At 42.4% G+C, this 19,548-nt stretch overlaps 1 protein-coding gene across 1 annotated transcript in view; it reads right to left on the reverse strand.

The window, feature by feature from the left end:
- Positions 1 to 1,622: 1,622 nt before the first annotated feature.
- Positions 1,623 to 19,548, reverse strand: part of GIGYF2 (GRB10 interacting GYF protein 2) — a 65,266-nt gene continuing 47,340 nt past the window's right edge. The window contains exons 13-27 of the mRNA XM_010143130.1: positions 19,230 to 19,396; positions 18,922 to 19,010; positions 17,814 to 17,921; positions 17,166 to 17,263; positions 16,757 to 16,857; positions 15,815 to 15,976; positions 11,191 to 11,349; positions 9,772 to 10,008; positions 9,057 to 9,177; positions 8,246 to 8,451; positions 7,914 to 8,119; positions 7,459 to 7,613; positions 6,000 to 6,172; positions 5,465 to 5,612; positions 1,623 to 3,389 (exon numbers count right to left, since the gene is read on the reverse strand). Of these exons, the coding sequence (XP_010141432.1) occupies positions 3,322 to 3,389; positions 5,465 to 5,612; positions 6,000 to 6,172; positions 7,459 to 7,613; positions 7,914 to 8,119; positions 8,246 to 8,451; positions 9,057 to 9,177; positions 9,772 to 10,008; positions 11,191 to 11,349; positions 15,815 to 15,976; positions 16,757 to 16,857; positions 17,166 to 17,263; positions 17,814 to 17,921; positions 18,922 to 19,010; positions 19,230 to 19,396 (2,198 nt within the window). The 3' untranslated portion in view covers positions 1,623 to 3,321. The remainder of the gene's footprint in view (positions 3,390 to 5,464; positions 5,613 to 5,999; positions 6,173 to 7,458; positions 7,614 to 7,913; positions 8,120 to 8,245; positions 8,452 to 9,056; positions 9,178 to 9,771; positions 10,009 to 11,190; positions 11,350 to 15,814; positions 15,977 to 16,756; positions 16,858 to 17,165; positions 17,264 to 17,813; positions 17,922 to 18,921; positions 19,011 to 19,229; positions 19,397 to 19,548) is intronic.

A 19,548-nucleotide genomic window follows, 5' to 3' on the forward strand; every position in this document is an offset into this window, starting at 1 on the left:
GATTCTTTTCAGGCGACACGAGGATGAAAAACTTCTTGGTTTCCATTCATAAGATTAAAACTACATAACCACCCCAATGTCAGTTCTTTATGCTGTGAAAATACAACACAGGTAGTTTCATCTTAAACTTCAGATTCAGATTTTTCTGTTAAGACATCTCTTTGCTTTTTGGCTTTCTCTGACAAGCGGCCAGACAATTCAGGTGTCCTCTGAAATCATCTGCTTGCTGCAGTTTTTGCAGGAGTACCTGGCTGTGAAGGGAAGCAGGAAAAACAAAGAGGAGTGAGCACTGTCCCTGCAGTGGAATGTAAAGTTCGGAAGAAACCTGGTGAAACGTGCTCAAAAGAAACCTCAAACTTCTCTAGCATCAAAGTCAGCATCGTCAAGCTTGCATCAAAGCCCCACTAGCTTTCCAGGCTCACCTCTGTCTGAAAAAGAGCCGGAAGCACATAGACATGTATCCAGCAGCACATAAAGAGCTGTAGGTCCTCTTCTTCCCATCCCTACTGACCCAAATGACTTTACTACAGTAACAAGCCTTGTTTGTCCCAGAAGGTGACAGGGCAGTCCCCTGAGCACACAATCCGAACATGCCAGCATCTTACCTTTGTACTGAACACAGGAGCCAGAACATTTAAGATATTAAAAGCAAGATCTTCCACACTGGTCCATTATCTGCAAACTCACAGAAGCTGAGCAAGGTCCTCAGGGTTCGACAAATAATTGTCCATGTTCTCTGCTCACATTCCTGCATTTTCATTTAGCTATCGATGAATTGTTCCTTTCCTGCTCCCCAACTGAGCTGGAAATTAACAGGCTTTTGCTTATTTGTAACACAGTACAGACTGGACCAAAACTAGCTCGTAGAAATTAGATTATACCATTGAATAACAGAAAGTATTTATGACCCAGGCACCTTATACACAAAAAAAAAATTATATTAAAACAAAGTCAAATTATCAGCCTAAATATGTACTGTTTCCTCCAAGGCATCAGCTGAACAAAATGCAAAGCTGCTGCGTAAGTTAGGTCTTCAAATACTGACTTCGTATTCTTTGTGGTCATGTGAACGGTAGGACATTTCTCATTAACGTTTACCAGGATTTTCCACACAAAACCAAACAGCAAGTAGAAAAAAGGAAACTAAGATTTTGTCCAGAAAGGGTGTCCATGTGGACCTGATGCCGAGGCAGAAATAAAACCTCTCATTTAGGAAAGGGAATGGACGTGGGTGGGGTGGTTACCGGCTGGCAAAAAAAAGGCTCCACGGCCAAGTGTTCGTACTAACAGAAAACCAGCCATGGCTTGATCTCACTTGCATAAACACCATGAGCGTGAATGCACATGTTCCTTTACAAGGAGAGGGGGAAATTAAAGCTTTCTTGTCAGAATTTTCCAATCTCAACTTACTGGTGTTTATTTGAACTCTAAAATTATCAAGCAGAAAAAACCCACCAGTACTCCTCACCAGGGAAGAAATAAAGCAGCATTTGTTGTTCCACATCCTGTATATTTGCTTGTTGTTTCTTGATGAAAACTGATGCGAGTTGAGTTTTGGGTCAGTTTTAGCACCACGAATTCTCAAAACTCAGCTTTGACAAAAGCAAGCAGAAAGTTTTCTCTCAGATATAATACAACCAGGTTTTATTTAAGTTCTCTCTTTTTCCCCCCCACACTGGCAAAAGTTCAGAGGGAGTTTAAAGTTTTGTAAACATTTTAACTACCCCTCTTCCCCCTTTTATGAATTTACAAAGCAAAGGAGACAGGGAGACCAGATTTGCAACAGTTCCAAGTCTCTCCATGCTGTTGGATCCAAAAACTATATACAAGTCTGCAGCAGTCTCTGTATAGTTACTGTACATGTTTGGGGGCCGGGGGAAGAGAGAGGAGGAGGAGGAGGAGGGGAAGGTGACTCCAAAAAATGAATAAACCAAACGAAATAAAATCCAAAGCCAAACTGCTCTTGAGCAACTCAAACTGTTTTCTTTAGGCAGTGATGATGGAACGACAGACACCTTTATACAACTCCACCAAAACTGTAGCGTATCTCCCTTCGCAGGTTATAACCCTTTGGGAGCAGGAGACGGGACCAGGGGCTTGAAACTAAGTGCATTTGGCAGTTTCCATTTTCCTTCTTTTGTGGTGTATGCATATGAGTGGGTGGAGAAGGGAAGGTGGTGTTAATCTTTCGGTGAGAGAGGAAGGTTGTGATTCCATAAATATGTAAAGATTATGGATCCCAGGGAAGGTGCATGAACTAGTTTAAGGTGTAGAAGATAAGCAGGGCCGTCATTGCACATAGCTTCGCCCTCCACAGTCTCTCTTCGTGACAAAAGGGCATCTCCGCTCGTTAACCTAAGCACTGCTTGAAATGACAACTCGCTGGGACTGCTGGGGTACGTATCGGAAAGCCAGTGTTCACCCTCAAAGACTAAAGATCCACACAGTAAAGATCCTACTGTCTCTTAAACGAGACAAATTCGCAGGAAAAGAGCTCAAAATAAACTGGTCCTAACCCTCCAAAGGTAGCATTTAAGGGATAAATTCAACCTGAAAGAAGAGATGCCACCTCCCTTTTTTCCCCCAGAGTAGAAGTCCCCACTTGTCCAGGAAGGCTGGAGTATGCCAACAGGGAACTCCACCAGCTTCAGCATCACCACCTAATGAAGACAGACTCGAGCTTTCCCTCCAAAAACAATGTGCTGAGAAGGGCTGGCAGGGGGCGTGCAACTTCAAACCAACCCAAGCTAAACTGCACCCACCACCGCCCCTCTCCTGCTGTTGCCAGTTCTAAGGTTAGCTTATGAATGCAACTCCTGGCTTGGGAGAGCACCTCTTGCCCTGATGGAGCGTGGAAGTCAGTATCTGTGTGGCATTTTGGTTTTGACCAACATCTGTTAACCAGAAACTCTCTCTCTCTCTCCATGACTGCACGTGTTGGATGTGGTAAAAGTAACCAGGAGAGGGAAGCAATGGTTTGCAGAATCCCAATTGATTTTTTTTTTTTCCAGGTATGTCAGCAGAAGAAATCACAGCACAGTGAAAGCTTGCTGCCCAAATCAGCCTTGCTGTGTACGAATCCTTATCTCCCACCCTCCCAGGACTATGAACAAAGTCTGCTCAACTCTAGGATGACAGCAGGAACAACGCCTGTGCAGTCCTGGGCAGAAAGGGTTTGCTGGGGCTAGAGGAAGCAGCCTGAGATGATTGATTCTGTGATTCACTGCAAGGCGAAGAAGAACGCACGGTGGAGAGTACTGTGTCCAAAACGAAGAATCCATGGTTAACAGATGCAGGAAAAGCCAGTTGATTTGCACATGCTCAGTAGTCTTCCAAAGTCTCGATTTCTCCCATATTGAGCCGCTCTGATGAGGCATTCACAGAAAACCCTGTAAACCAGAAAGGACTTGCGTTACAAACCTGGATAAAGTATACTGTATTTGAAGCAACGCATCTGTTACATGCAGTAGCATCTGTAAGACAATGTACACATCAAATAAAAACTCCAGAGGAAATTCAGTAAGGCTACAGATACAATTACCCAAGCCGGTTTTTTCCTTCATCAAAACATAATCAATTGTGTATTTAGTTAAGTTTCACTTGGTCTTCAAAAACAGATCACCAGAAGAGTGGTTTCAACTTTCATTTAAAAGATGTCATCTACAGAGCTAGGCTGAGGCACAGTGGTGATGTGGCTCAGCAATGTCTTGGAAGGACAGGCACTCAGAAGTGCCTGTCAACCCTGCGCGTACATGGTCCAAGAGGCAGACATACACGTTTTGTGAACTCAGATTCCAAGTGTGGAATCATGCTCAACACTTCAGAGGATGCGAACAATTCTCCTCCTTAAAGTCTACATACACGCACCTATGCAAGCTAGTGGCAATTCCATGTATTTCCATGCTCTTTTTTTTTGTCTTCTGACTCAGGAGCACAACACAAAAACGTACAAGTTACACAGGGCCGTGTAGATGGCTCAAGATGCACCTAAACTTCTACCCAACTTTTTAACCCCAAGTGCTGAGGACTGCATGAGTGTGAGAAAAAGCTAAAACGTTTTCTGCAAGGAAAAAAATCCAACATATCACATGCATCTTTCTTACTGAAATCCAATTTTTATGGTTGTACCAACACCATGGTACAAGAAAAAGGGAAGTTTTCCTGTGTGAGGCTCTAAACACAAACCTGACATTTCATTGTCTTGAGACTGCGATGAGGGCTTGCTCTGTGCTACAAACCAAACGGCTTTTCACAGTCATCATCTCCCACAGATAAAGGCGGCTCTGTTCAGACGGTTTAAGAATACTGTTCTGGCTCCCTCTCGTGGTACCTAAAAGGTTTTTATCATAGAGCGTACTGATTTTTAAGGAGCTGCCCATGCTACTTCAAGTTGCAGCTTCTTAACTGTATTTAGGGATTTCTTCTTCAAATTACACAAGTAGGTTTTCAAACTATGCATCCAAAGACGCAGCTCAGACTCCCTGGACTGGCCTAAGTCAGTCAGGATTCCACTGAAAGGTTCGCTATACTCCAGTGCAGAAACCGTTGGTCTGATTGAAGATTACCGATTTGTGTTGACAACGACAAAAAAAGGCAGGGCACTGTTACAGCCTTAACAAAACAGCGACTTCAGGTGGTTAATACAAGACTGCTCGACATGAGTATGAGCTAAGTAGCACCAGCACAGCAAACACAGGCCCAGCGTGGTGCCCCAGTTCCCTTTTTATCCCATACAGCACACATGTGGACACATTCGTCTTACAACACCACTCCAGCAACACGTTACAACCCACAGTGCTCACTACTCATGTATTTACATGATGCCCTTGTATCTTAAGGGACACTTTAAAGAAACTGGCCTGAAGACAAGGCCACTTTCCGTCAAAGCTATAGGGGCTGGTTAATTACCATCCTCACGAAGAAATTAAACCCAGAGAACTAACTAGCTAAATAAATACAGACCACTAATGATGTCATCACCTCCACTGCCTCCCACTGAAAACTTCTGACCGCTTTTTGACTTTTTTTCCCGTAAGATCTTAACCATCTTTCCTGCCCAGGGTTAGCCCACACGAAAAGACAGAAAGGAATAACAAGCCTCAAGAAGCTTGTCCTCAACACGAAACAGAAAATGGGCTTTTCTTAAAAATAGTGAATCTGCATTATTCAATAAAGTAGGCGCGGGTCAAGCTGAAAGAGGAAAGGCAGTTTAACTGACATCCCTGAAGTGCTTAAAGGTTTCCAGGTAATAAACAAGGCACTGAAGAGGCCTTTTCATGAGGGGAAGTTTAACAAAAGTTTTCCATGAAACTGATAGAGAGTTTTTAAAATGACAATAATAAAGATCCTTCAACAACTATTTTTTCTGCTCAAATTCAATATTCCCATTTAAGGTTAACAAGAATTCTATGCTCCACAAGGCTCCTCCCAAATTAAACATTAATTCCTAAAAATCAAAACCGACCTAACAAGCTGGGATCCGCACGAACCATTTTCTGTTTCTTCTTTTTCTTGCCACTCTGCACAGCCTCAAAGTTGGATTGCTGGTTGTTGCTCTGATTGGTCTGAAAGACCGAATGTAGCGAACTGTGGTTCAACCCCCACACTGAATCCTAGAAAACAAAGCAAGTACAAGATTATAAAGTGCAACTAAGTTGGTTTATTTACACTGAAGACATTCAGAGGGCCCAAAGCACCTTCTACATCATGTATGGCAGCACTAGCAACTGATGCATCCGTCCAACACTGCAGCCTCACCTTTTGGAAGCACATCCTGGATCAGCAGGTTAAGACACTACTTGATCTACACTTGGCCTCAACTGCTCCTTATAGAGGAAACTTGACCCTGCAGTAAATACCTGAAACCTGCTTTATTCTCCGCATTTCACATGACCTGTAAAACTCCTGCTCACCCTCTTATGGCTCCAGCAGAAACGCAGACTCTTCACGCACAAACCCAGTCTCTATATGTTCTAAGGACCACAGTGAGTATGACTTACCTGTTGCTGCTGCTGCTGTTGCCGCTGCTGACTAGCCTTCTGTTTGGCACGGCGCTCAAGAAACTGCTTGGCAAACTCCTTGGCCTCAGGAGTATCTCCAAGATACGCTCTGATGTAATCATGGACCTCATAGGGAGACTCCACTTCCTTCAGGAAAGAAACAAACGTGGGAACTGCAAGAAGAAGACAGACCATGAGGGAATGTGTGCTGATATGTGAACACAGCCGTCCAAGAAACAATCTCTGGCTTTCTGTTTCAAACTTTTGCTAATCTAGTAGCCATGGCAAACAGCTCGCCCTTCTCAGTTCCCCAGAGTAACGCCCCATGATGCAATGCTTCATCTATTCCCCAGTCAAAGCAAGGAGAAGCACACCAGCTAATGCAATGCAAAGGAAAAATAAGCTGACAATCCTAAGGGTATGTCACCCATTCACTTTAGCCACTGCCAGCTTTAAAGCTCCAGTTTAATGCCAGGCCCAAATGGAAACGTCGTCTTAGAACTGTCAGCACCTTGCGGCTGAAGCACAACAGATCACACTCCACAGCGGCTGGGCCGAACTGCAAGCACCTGAAGTTCAACAGTTAGCTCACTCGCAAGCCTTCTCCATCATCTTTAGATTAACTTTGTTGCACTGAGTTTTATTTTAACATGGAGAAGGACAAAGCACACCCCAAGCCAGGAAGACACCAGGATAATGGGCTGCCAGCTGCAGCCTCAAGGAGCCTTGGGAGCTCTCTGTGGACACATGACCCATGACAGCACTGCAGGGTAACAGCCTCTCCTCGAACAGCAGATGCAGGCAGTTAGGACAGCACAGTGAGGCCAACAAGTTACTTTGAGTATCTCTTCTCCACGAGAAGGAAAGCTGTGTCAGGGCAGTTGCGCGAGGTGTAACCCTGGCTTATGAGGCAGTGTTGTTTCCCCACTCAGTTTCAAGGGTCCCAACAAAACCACAACTTTGCAGTGTGCAGATGTTGGGGCACAGGGATTTGCCCACTCTGGAGGCAGCAGGATGCCTGCAGTGCTTTGGCAGCATCACTTTATCACCTCCGACTGGGTGTTCCTCTACGTGCCCTCCAGCAGAATGAATAGAAAACCAGTTTCACACCAAAAAATGGTTTGCACAGGGGCATATTACAATTTGGCCTGCAATTAAAAGTGAACTGGATCCTCATCCACCTGCCTGGTAAGGCTTCCCTGACCAAAAATCCTCAGCAGAACTCTAGGTGGCAGACAGTTTCCAGTCCCCACTAATTTGCTGTGGTTAGCCCAAATAAAACCACGGAGAAGATGATGCAGCCAGTTCTTTGAAACGCTATTTAATGATGTCGTTTTGCTGACTCCATTAAAACATTCCTTTGATGTCATTACTTCCCCTCAAAACTACCTGGTCAGGAAACAAACTGGATACTGCTCCTCACAGTGGATCATTTACAATCCTCCTCACCACCTCTTACCATCTAAGTTGTTGGCTGTGTTGAGTGCATGGAGCATTTGTTCACACCACTGAGTGAATCCATCCTGGGCTTTATTAACTCCCTGGAACAACTTCAACAGCTTCTCCTCTTCTTCCACCTTCTTGTTTTGTCTACTTGTAATACCTACAGATTTACTGAGGTAAAGAAAATGCATATAATAAATTACAAATTACCAGACTTATCAACAGAGTATACAGCACAGTGGCAAGACTCACTAGCTCACAAGAAGCAAACACTGTTTAAGAAACTACTGATTGTCTAAGCAAATGACAAAATAAGTTGTGAATGGTCACCTATTAGCTATTTTTGTTGTCAAAACAGATCCTGACTGACACAGGGGAAAAAAGGAAACCACATGAAGATGTTATAACTGCTAAGCAATGGTCTTGGGAGTGGCAGCTTTTCTTTGCAAAAGCTCCTTCCCCAATTCCTACCTGAGGCTGGCATTGCTTTTGTTTTTATTGGTTGAGTTACGAGGTCCCACTTCCTTCACTGCATCATCCCAGAAACCCATGTTTGAGTTTTTGGTGTCGGCATTACTCCAGATGCTACTGACTAGGTCAGACGCCCACTGGTTGCTGGGATTAGTGTTTAGGGAGCCCCACACTGAATTCCCAATGCTGGTGTGCAGGTTAGAGTGCTGTTGAAATACAACAAAGAGATCCTGGTTATTAGCACCAGACCTGGCAGAACACTAACAAACAGACATGAAGAACTGTCACGTCCTGTTTCCCCCACATACCGGTTAGATTAATACCGTACATACCGTGGTATTTCTGACTCTGTTCGGCTGCTGGTGCTGCTGTTGCTGCTGTTTCTGCATCTGCCTCGCCTCTTCCTGCTGTATCTCCAGCAGGGACTTGGTGGTGCCTGTTGGTTTGGTGACATTACCCCAGCCTGACAATTTCTGCTGCTGTTGCTGCTGCTGTTGCTGGAGGGCCTTCATTAGTTCACGCTGCTGACGCCTTTGCTGTTGCACACAAGAAAAAAGTGCTTGTCCATACTTTCAGAAGACCACTACTACTGAAAAGTCTAGCTGGGACACTGCTTTTAAACTAACTTCACTCTTCTGGAGGAGTCTGGCTGACCTATTATTTGTTGAGCCATCAAAAGTTCCTCCAGTAAGGGAGACATGAAGTAACCAGTAAATAGAAATTATTAGAAGGACAGAATAAGTTTGCCAAATCATGACTGCAGCCTGCCAGGCATCTAGGCTCTTGGAAAAATACCTTCTCTCCTACCACCACTTCTTGGGTTTTTTCCCCCCCCTTAAACTGTCCTTGTCTTGTGCCCATCTGCAAACTAGAGTACAGATGTGATATAATTTTATACTGTTTTGTGAACAGAATACACTTCTAAGGTTAAAAGGGTACAGGTTTCCCTCCTTCCAGACACTTGTTTTAAGAAGCTACAATAACTTTGAAACAAGTATTCAATGAACTTATGCCTGGAAGATACCTAAGTTACGCAGTTCCAAAAACATTGCTTATCCTCCCCATTCCTTCTAGTAACTTAACCGACAGTTAACCAGTTGCATAGTTGAGTCCACTCTAACAGGTTACGGCTAGTATTTCCCTCTTCTCGAAGCTGCCGTTCTCGTTCTTCTTCTAACTTTTGAATTTCTGCCAATGACAGTGTGGTCTGGGATTGACAAGCTCCTGAATTTGATTGCTGACCCCATGTTGAAGATGAAGGGAGCTGGGCCAAAAACCACATTATTAGGAATTAGAAAACATTTTAGAGGACACTGCTGAAGTATAATCAAGAAAAATCAGTATAAGCCCATCCCACAAATGAAAAGAAAGGCTACTTCTAAAGTTTAACAAAACACTGGGAAGTATGAAATGGTAAAATTGAGGATGAAAAGGTACAAAGTATAAACTAAGTGTTTCTTTTGAGTTGCCTTCTGATGTATCAGTGTCAAGGACAGTGCAACAAAAATAATGTAACACATCACTGCCTGAAAAACAGCAGTGCAATCAATTCTCATTTCAAAGACTTCGAGAACTCCGAGCTTTACAATCTTTGCACCAGCCCTTGCTCACGGCAGCAGAACAAACATCCGCACTCACCCGTGAATCCCTTTCCGGAACACTTCTATCAACTGAACTTTTTTAATTGTGTAACTTACCTTACTCTCGTTTCTTCCATCAGTTTCACAGTCCACTATTCACCCCTCTCCACACAGCTCACCCGTCCCTGCTCTGTTCAAGCTGGTCTGGACAAACCTGAATCCTGGGTTTACTTACTACCCTGAATGAAGGAGAACATTAAACTGAAGAAACACGTTACCTTCATTTGTGCAAGTTGCTGCTGTTGCTGCTGCTGTTGCAGCCGTCGTAAAGCCTCCTGCTGCTGCTGCCTCTGTCTCATTATTTCTTTCTGGCGCTGGAGTTCCAGCTCCTTGCGCTTTCGTTCCTCTTCTTCGAGACGCTGTCTGGCTGCCTCTTCTTCCATGCGTAGCCGACTTTCTTCAAGTCTCCGCTGAGCTTCCTCCTCTTCACGCGCCCACTTGGCAGCCTCCTCTTCCTTCCCAGGACATAAAGAGGAGTAAAGTCTAAGCAGACTTTAAAAACGTAATTACTCCTATTCTGTGGCACTGACATTCTAACAGAACAGAAACAGGCCTTTACATCCCTCATCTGTGCTGTTGAGGTTGTTCATTTATCTTTACACTTCCCAAGCAAGAGGGCCTCATAATACAGTCTATATCCCCTAAAAATACCAGGTTCCCATTGCTCCACCAAGGAACTTGGAAGAGAATGACCTCTCCCTAGTTCAGACTAGTCATTCCATACCACTGTCCTTCTAGGAGTCATGCACCGTTCCAAGTCTGAGCTTCTACCTGCTTATACTACTAAGAGTCAAGTATTGCTCCACTTTCAGTGGAAGGAAAACTGGACAGGAATAAAGGGAGAAGAGGTTCTGAAAGAAGAAAACAGGTGGCAAACAGATATTTATTGCTCAATGCTAGAGTTGCCAAGGAAGAGATGCTTCTGCTAACAAAGATGACAACTGTGTGGTAAGATAGAAATGGTGATAAACATCTTATAACAGAGGTAATTTTTAAACAATAACTGCCAATTCAGAAATGGACCTGGAAGTTAATGTGAAGCCAATCATGTTCTGAGATTAGTTTGACTTAAGGACCGGGACAGCATCAATTAGGGGGCTAAAAGTTCAAGCTCCCCAATATGCACTTCTAAAGCTGACCCCAAAGGAAAAAAACCCCTGTTAATAAGACAGGAAAAGGGAAGAAAAAAGCTGAAACTTTGATAGTGGGTAAAGTCTCAGCACAGCACAGCACAGAAAGACGAGCAAAAGCGATCATCTCAGATGGCATTAAAGATTACAATTTATACTAAAGGCTCAGAGAGTGATAATTATTATTCTGGTACTGTCCCCTGTCTTTCTTTTGAAGAAAGAAGTAGAAATACCATGCTGCAAAGCCATTCTTAAGGCTCAGACATGAAGGAAAACACTCATTCAAGACAAATCTGTTTTCTAAAGGGCACTCTGGATTCTGATTATTTTGTCAGAAATCAGGATACTGGTAAGCGACGTATTTTTCTTTCACTTGATACGGTCTACAAGCTTTGCTTTCCTCCACCAAAACGGATAGTTTCTCCAGCACAGATGCAACTGTTGAAGCTTGTTCCTTCTAGCAGCCTCCACAATTAAGTATCATAGGTGCCTTTTGCAATTTTTCACCTGTTTACGAATTAATTCCTCTCGCTGCCGTCTTTCCTCCTCTTCTCTTCTTCTCTCTTCCAATCTTCTAAGTGCTTCCTCCTGTTGCTGCCTTTCCTCTTCCTCCCGCTGCCGCCTTAGTGCAATTTCCTGCTCTCGTTGTCGCCTCAGGGCTTCCTCCTGGAGTTGGGAACAAAACATCAATCTATAAATGCCGCTTTATTGATGAACTGCATCAGAACATACAACATGGTCTGGCCAGATAAATGGCCTCAAGAAAAGCTCCCTAGCTCAAACCTAAGCACTACCAAAACAACTATCCTAAACACTGCAGACCCACGCATTAAAAAGATTTTTGATGCAATGTGCATCTCATACATAAATGAATTCTTTTATTAAAAAAGAAACATGAAATCATTGCCTATCTTTGGTTTTAAAAAGGCTGGTGTTGAGAATGAAAACAAAGGGTGAGACTCCTCTTTCCATAGTATTAACTGTACTTGAACACGTATATATGTATATTTTAATGTGTGGGTACCATTAATTCCTTTTTTTGGGGGGGGCGTGTCAGCTTAAAGTTGGAAGCTTTTCCTGCTTGGAGGAGTTTCTAAACACTGACAATTCCAGTGCACTACAACACCCAAACCACATCTCCGGACACCAGAAATAAGCTGAAGAAGCCCAGTGCGCTTAAGGACAGTAGTCTTTGTAGTCTCTGGAAGTCTCAGAGATGTTGAACTCAGTGAAAAGGCTTTGACTGGGCTATTCCTATACTATTTAAATATTACGGGCAACAAAAGGTCTCTTGAGGACTTTGATTTTGGGATATCCCTAAATTATTTAAATAGCTTCCAATAAATTATGTTTTGCTTACCAAGTAGCAAAATTATTTACTTAATTAAAAAATAAAACATCAGCACCCTTTCCTACTGCTCCAGAGATCAACACAGACAGAAATTTTTCCATTCTGCTATTTGCTTTTTGGCAAAGTAGGGCACAACCAGCCTCCAGCTGGCTTCCTACATATTGTTAAACGGGAGCACATCTGCACAACTTCCCCTCCCGTTCTGACTTTCCCTCGTATAAACGAGCCTTGGGTTTTGCTGTCTTTTCTGATCTCTGAAGCCCATCAGCTGTGTTAAGGCTGCCCTGCTCTTCATCCCTTCTATTCTCCTCTCCACTTTCTGACTGGTCCTACCAGCTCAGCCTAAAGATCCTGCTTTTTGGACAAGAGCTTTTTTAAGCTTTCATGAACACATTTTCCTTTTAAATGATCAGTATTGGGCAAAACTCGCAAGTTTTTTTATAAGCAATACATTATTCACAGTAAGAAGGGAAACTAATTGCAGTGTTTTTCTTCCACTATATAGCAGTAGCCTGTGAACCGTTTTCTTAATCAAGTCCTTGATTTGTCATATTCACAAAGGCTTCAAGCCCAACACACAACACGTAGACCATTTTTGCAGCTTGGGCCTGTAACTGTATTAATTGACACATGCAGTCAAGTCACAGTAACCAAGTGTCTCCAGCACAAGTGCTGAAAAATTCCTGCTCGTTTCTTCCACTGAAAAGTCTGAGGGAGGCTGGAGGTGTGCCAGTGTTTTGTTCAATTACAGACCACACACCAAGATCTCAGCTCAGGATGCCGAGCCACCAGCCAGGCTGGGGGGATGCTCAGCGCTAGCCATTGACACAACATGTAGTACCTGAGAGAGATGAACAAGCCCAGCCCTCCTATATGACAGCAATTCACTGGCATCTCTGCCCTACTTTCCCTTTTGGAAATGTGGGTAGAGTTGCTATTCATAAAGCTGTAGGCATCTCCTTCTTGCTCAGACATGCCAGGAGAGAGACTGTTGGATGATGGCAATTAAAAAAAAATATTTCTCTCCCCTAGAGAACTAAAGATGAACAGTGTTGTACCAACATGGAGAAAAAAAACTCTGCAAGATTATGAAAAGCTGGGAACCATGTGGCTGATGCAATTCTTTTTTCCTACTCTTCACAGCTATAGAAAAGATCATCTTAGTATTTACTTCCCTATCTCATTATTCAATGTTTTTGTTTGAGCATGTGACCAAAAACATTCAAAGCTCTCCAGTTTACTGCCCCTGACTTGAACGGGAAGCAGATCTTCGGCCCTTACTGCTCCCATCATCAAGGCTTTCTGCTCCAGGAGAATCCCAACATTCTTTAGCATCTTTTCCAATAACTGTTTTCAAGCACACATATCTTGCCGTACAAACTAATTCTTACAGATGTTTTAAATTAGCTAAAAATATTACAGAAAAGCCTTAAGCAGCAATCCTCATTTCAACAGACTTTGGATTCTTAAATAAAACATTACAGAATTTTTTGCAGTTAGTAACACCTGCAATTCTGTATGCCTACGTCACTAGGGGCTTACAAGTGGTTTTGTATTGTGGATCTTATCTTTGAACCAGGTACTTTAAAGGGAGCACTAAAGATATAATTCAGAGAAAACAATTATTATTCATTATTAAACCTCAAATTGTGTTCCTGAAAGCAATCAATCATTACAAAACAGAACGTATCAGACCAGAAACAGAAGAAATATAGGAGCTGGGCATTACTGTTTGCAATTCTACAGTGCAAGTAACTGATGAAAACTAAGAACAGAACTGGATTCAACATTTGGTATGACATTTCATCCTACAGAATTGAATTTCTATTAGGTTTTTTTTTTATTTAGAATTCACCATCAACAGGATATTTACTAACCTTATATACTAGTCTTTTATGCAGTATTACATCAAAAGCCTTCCTGAAGTCCAGGCAGATTAAGTCTACTGCTTCACCCCTCTCAGCTCTCACTGTCATCTCCTCAAAAGAAGTTAATCAAATTTGTTAAGCATCATCTCCTCTGTATAAATCCATGCTAATAAATCAGTTCATCCCTGATTCTACAATGCCTTCCAGTACAGAAGTAGTCAGATTCAAATATTAGACCAGTTGTTTTTTTTAAATACAGAACACAGTATTATTTTCTTTTTTCCAGAGAAGTGCTTAAACTCTTTGTTACCTTTTCAACACATTATTGCTTAGAATTAAGCATTGTGGCAATTATTCCATTGGTAATGAAGTACGATACTTGCTGTTACTGCTTTTCAACCCCATTCTGCTTCCTCCTTGTAAATAATTCTTTCCCACGACATCTCAGAAAGGGAGAGTCAGATTGTTTACTGTACAAATCCAAAGTAGACAAAAAACTTTGGAATTTAACAGACATTTCTAAGAAGTTATACACAGTAGCAAAACTGTTAGTCTGAAAAGAAACAACCCAAGTCTATTTATCTGAGGCCACCATGGATGACACAATGAGTTACCAGGTGATCAGCTGAAAAAATTCGTTGTTATTAAAACACATCTAAAGCAACGTAACTCAAAAGTTAAACTTTTGATTATTGCTTTAATGCTACAGTAAAGCTTGACCTTGAGCATCAAAGGATGCTTCTCCACTCTATACCATAATGACTTGCTGTACACAAAGTAGATATATTAAGACAAGGAGTCATTTATAGACTTCATTCTTAAAGATACCATGAAAGCGAACTACACGCCATCTGCAGCCTATTAAAATAAATCTTCAGTGACAAAACCAAATCACCGAGTGAATTGAGTTCTATAACCAACTTACAAATAAAACTAAAGATTCTAGGGGCTTCCTCAGAAGTGTCTAATCCTTAAACCAGGAAACACGCTTTACAATTTTTCACCTAAGCACATAGAAAATCGGACAGAAATATTTATCCCTTTTGCCTATTATCCATAAACAGCTTTAAGGACATTTATTGACTAACTCCTTAGAGAATAAGCTCAACAACGTGCTTGCCCTTATCCTTCACATGCAAAGCAAACACTTCAACTTTCACTGCCTTTTCCTTCTACAACACTCAAACGATTAACGTTTCTTCCATAAAGAATTCAGAAGTAAAGGCTGAAAATGTCACACTAATAATGCCTCCATTTCTTACTCTTGTAAGATTAAAAAAAACATACTACAACTCCTACATTCATTCTCCTATTGCAACACAGATCATGTAATTCCTTTTAAGAAATCTGCTTGTCCAAACTACATCCCTTCCCTTCTCAAATATTAACCCAAACAAATAAAGCTGACTATGACATAACCCAGATAACAATGTCTTAAAAAAAATACTAAGGTAAAAAAGCAGGGAAAAGTAAGCTAAATGTTGCATCACTTTTTTCCACTATAGTCCTCTACGTTTTCTTCATTTGAAACAGCCGCTCAAGCTCTGGTCTACTCCAGAACAGACCCTTATCAAAACACTGTACTGGTGAATAAAAACTAAACGCACAATAACTGGGCAACAAACTGAAGGCTGGGAAGTTGGGAGTGAATATTCCACAAGCAATCAAGTCTCTTGGCTCACAAACAGGAACCTATCTGGAAGTGAACCACTGAAAACCCATTTCTTGGATTGCAATTTGGGCTCTTAAAATCAAGAACAGAAGAATAGTAATTTCATATACTCACATGAAAAATATTAGAACTGTCTTCATACACACCTACCAAAGATTAATTAGACCCCACAGGATTCTTAAAGTGAGTTTTATGAAGTATTAAAATTAATCAGAGATTAACTACATTGAGGAAACTCACTTGCTTCCTGCGGGCCAGTTCTTCTTCTTCCCGTCGTTTCCTCTCATCTTCCTGCTGCCTCCTAAGTAGCTCTTCTTGTTGCCTCCGAAGCTCCTCCTGCCTTTTCCTCTCCTCTTCCTCTCGTTTGGCCCTCATTTCCACTTCTCTCCTCTCTTGCTCTAGCTACAATTCACATAAAACTATACTCAGATGCAGGTAACGTATTCCTACACCATTTCTTAGGGCAACTCTGCTGAGATTACAGTAACAACGTAACGGACAACACCTCTCCCTTAATTGTCATTTTGCCTATCAGCTGGCTGCCTGCTGGGGTCAGATTCCTGAAACAGTCTAGAACAACTTCCGTTCTGTAATGAACACCGGTTCTCTAGTCAGGCTTTCTACAACAGCTCCTTAACACGACCTCTGACTTTAGAAGCTAGTAGTGAGTTGCTTTGCAGTCATCATAAAATAATCAGTTTCAGGAAATGTGCAGAATCATACAGGTTCAAACTTACACAAATAAATTAATCCTAGAGTAGTGTGAAACAATCCTGACAAATAGGACTCAAAATTCCCCAAACTAATTCTGGTGAAAGGATGCAAGGACTAAGAACAACTCCCCGCTCCTACTTGGGGTTTGGCGTGACAGCTCACGATGATCCCATGTTAAAACCAAGGTGGCTACTGAAGAGTTTTTAATCACAAATATCAAAAACATAACCACTACTGCAGAGGTCAGTAGTACCTCCACAGCAATGGTTTCCAAACAGCAGTCCACAAGGATTTCATAGCTGGTTTCTATAACCACTGTTCTCTTTATGATGTTTTCCATGAAAATCTAATCAAAATCACAGAGTAGCCTGAGGATTGAAGAGCTAAAAATCTTCCATTGGCTCAAGAAACACAGTTACACCGCAGCACAGCAATTCCAACTTCTTACAGTATAAAACAGTTTCTGACCTTTGCAGCTTTGGCCTTCTCGAGCTGCTGAAGTTGTTCTAGAGCTGGTCCCTGAGCTGCAGTATCAATGGGGAGATCCCAGACACTGCTTCCTTCCCAGACTAGATAGTGAAGAAAAACAAACATCGACAGGCAAATATAAGCACATCAACAAAAAACGACTGAGAAGGGAAAATCTTGTGTATGCTGTTACTCTGTTTTTATGAACTAAAATCATGACAACACACAAGTCTTAGTCAGCAGAGGGACACCTTATCTGTCTGTAGAACAAGGCTTGTCCGTTAGTGAAACACAGCTAGGTTTCCTACAAGATTCAAACTCCTCCCATCAGAGCAGAACACCTTTATAACACAACACTCAATCCCTTTGAACTTTTCTCAACAGATCTGACCCATGCAAAATATCTTACCTGTAGGCTGTGAAGCTGACTGAAGTTCCCATATAGAGCCAGTGTCCGGCACTGACACAGACCTTGTAACAGGTGGCATCATGTTCTGTTCAGATATTCTGTAATACCAACAGGAAGAGTCAACATGCCACTTCCAGGGAGAGGAGTGTTCTGAACACGCAGGAGACCCAGTAACTTGTAACATACTCCTTTCCTTCCACACCTCTTATTTTAAACAAAAAATATGATGTGGACAACACTAGTTTCTTGCAGAGTTTTCGCTCATGTCACCCCTGCTGCCAAGTCAAGGGCTAAGCCAGCTGCTGCTACGGTTTTGCATTTGCTGCTCGTAGGCTAGTTTGAGGAACAAGCATCTAGTACTGCAGAACTCAACCGGCCAAGCCATTCCATACCAGTACAACAGATCTGTCAAAAAGGTACAATTTGAACTACAAGATTTTTCCTCCTCATTTCCATAAACATTCTCTGATGTAAAGGCTACATATACAAAGAAGTATTTGACATCCTGCAAGCGTTTCACATTAACACAATCTTTAAAATACAACCAAACCTGGATAGGACAAACCACTGACAAGACTGTAGTTACCGTTACTTACAAGTTAGAGTACAGGAAGGAACGGTATGCAGTTCAGGTCTGGGCTAACTCACCTCATCTTCAGGGCCTGGAACTGTTGCAAGAGAATGGCAAGCTGCTGCTGCTGCTGGGATGAGAGGGCTGCCTTTTGCTGCTGAGCCAGCACCTGTGCATATTGTTGTCTTCAAAAGAGAAGAAGAGAATCACTGGTATTTGATCACCTGCTTATTTATATCATGCCAAATTTGCACAGGTTGCACACAGATTCATTCTTCAGGACTAACACCCACTGACCTATATAATGTACGTACTAAATACCAGAGGAAACCACAGGACAGGGCCTTGAAAAGAATCAAAACACAAGAATACAACAAATAGGCCCACCTGAGCAGAACCAAATTTCTCTTCAACCTCAGCTATGTCAACTGTTTTTTGCTGTCCAATGTTTCTCTTGTAAGCTGTGCAAGACTACTTCTTTTTTTCTATAAGTTACACACAGTCTGCTCCAATTAACCTGGCTTTGATGACTGCCCAGCTACACAAATCAATCTCTTCCCCCCTATGCCAAGGCATTCCTCAGTACAGGGGCAGGCTCCAGCCTTATAAGCTGACAATCAGATTGAAAAATCATAATCCTGACATACACTTTCAAGACCCCCGGAACAAGCAGTTTATCCGACTGATTTCTTTTGTTCAAGCTCCTACAAAAGTTGTTAGGAAGTGGCCAGAACAGAGCAGCTGATGACTTTGGTAAAATGGGTGACAAACTGCTTTCTCCAGCGGTTACCTTCCACTGATCTTCAAAAGGCTGAGCAAGCAGACCAAATACAGGTTCTGCCTTCTCCATCTCCAGTTCAAAATATGTGTAAACCTTCCCCGACTCCAAAACACTCAAACCACACTACCAGGATAGCCAGGATTCACTTCAACTGTAACAGCTACCTATATAGCAGGTCTCACCAAAGTAGCTATATGTGACACCAAAAAAGACTCTGAAGAGTGTGCCTGGGGTAGTCACACTCTGTCCTAATCCCGTAGACTACCAAGCCTCTGGTGCTGTTGGGGGTGAAGCGTTCCCAGCCCCACTGCCCAAGGACACAACGACAGCAAGCTGAACCCAGGTAGTTCAAAATGCCGAGCAGAACACAGCCACCAGAAGGTCTCTGGGACTGGCTGTCTTACTGTATTAAAAGATGCTGATACTGGAGGTGCTGCATTTGGATCAGGGCCAGCTCTTGTTGTCTAGTCAGCCGCTCTTGGTCCAGCTCACCCTATGTTTAGGAATAAAACATTTTATTTTAATAACATGTATAATAACAGTAGTGTATTGCAAATGCAAGCAGTGTAGAAATTGAATTGAACTGAGGAGACAAAGAGAAAAACACCTAGACATAAACCAATATTTATAAAGACAGAGCAGCTGTCACATCATTAATTTAATTTCTATTTGTTTCAGGACTTTTTGAATACTGTAACTGTCACCTACTTACCAGATGTGGAAGTGGTGCAGGACCTGGAGTGAAGGGAACCCTGCCCCACATTTTCATGATGTCTCCAAGGGGCTGGAACGTCTCATCACAGGCTCTCTTAACCAGCAGCGACATAGTGAAGTATCCAGCCTGGAACCACTCTGCCATCTCCTGATTACTGAAAGGACCTGAAATAACACCAACCAATACACATGGGGGAAAGGGGAAGGAAGACTGAGCTGAGCTTACTGGGAACAGCATGGTGCTTTTTACAATACACAGCACCCAGCATCAGGCGTTCCTGTGCCTCTCATCCAGACAGACAGTTTGTTCAGGGCTG

Source organism: Buceros rhinoceros, unplaced genomic scaffold (genome assembly GCF_000710305.1).
Source record: "Buceros rhinoceros silvestris isolate BGI_N320 unplaced genomic scaffold, ASM71030v1 scaffold3159, whole genome shotgun sequence".
NCBI lineage: Eukaryota > Metazoa > Chordata > Aves > Bucerotiformes > Bucerotidae > Buceros > Buceros rhinoceros.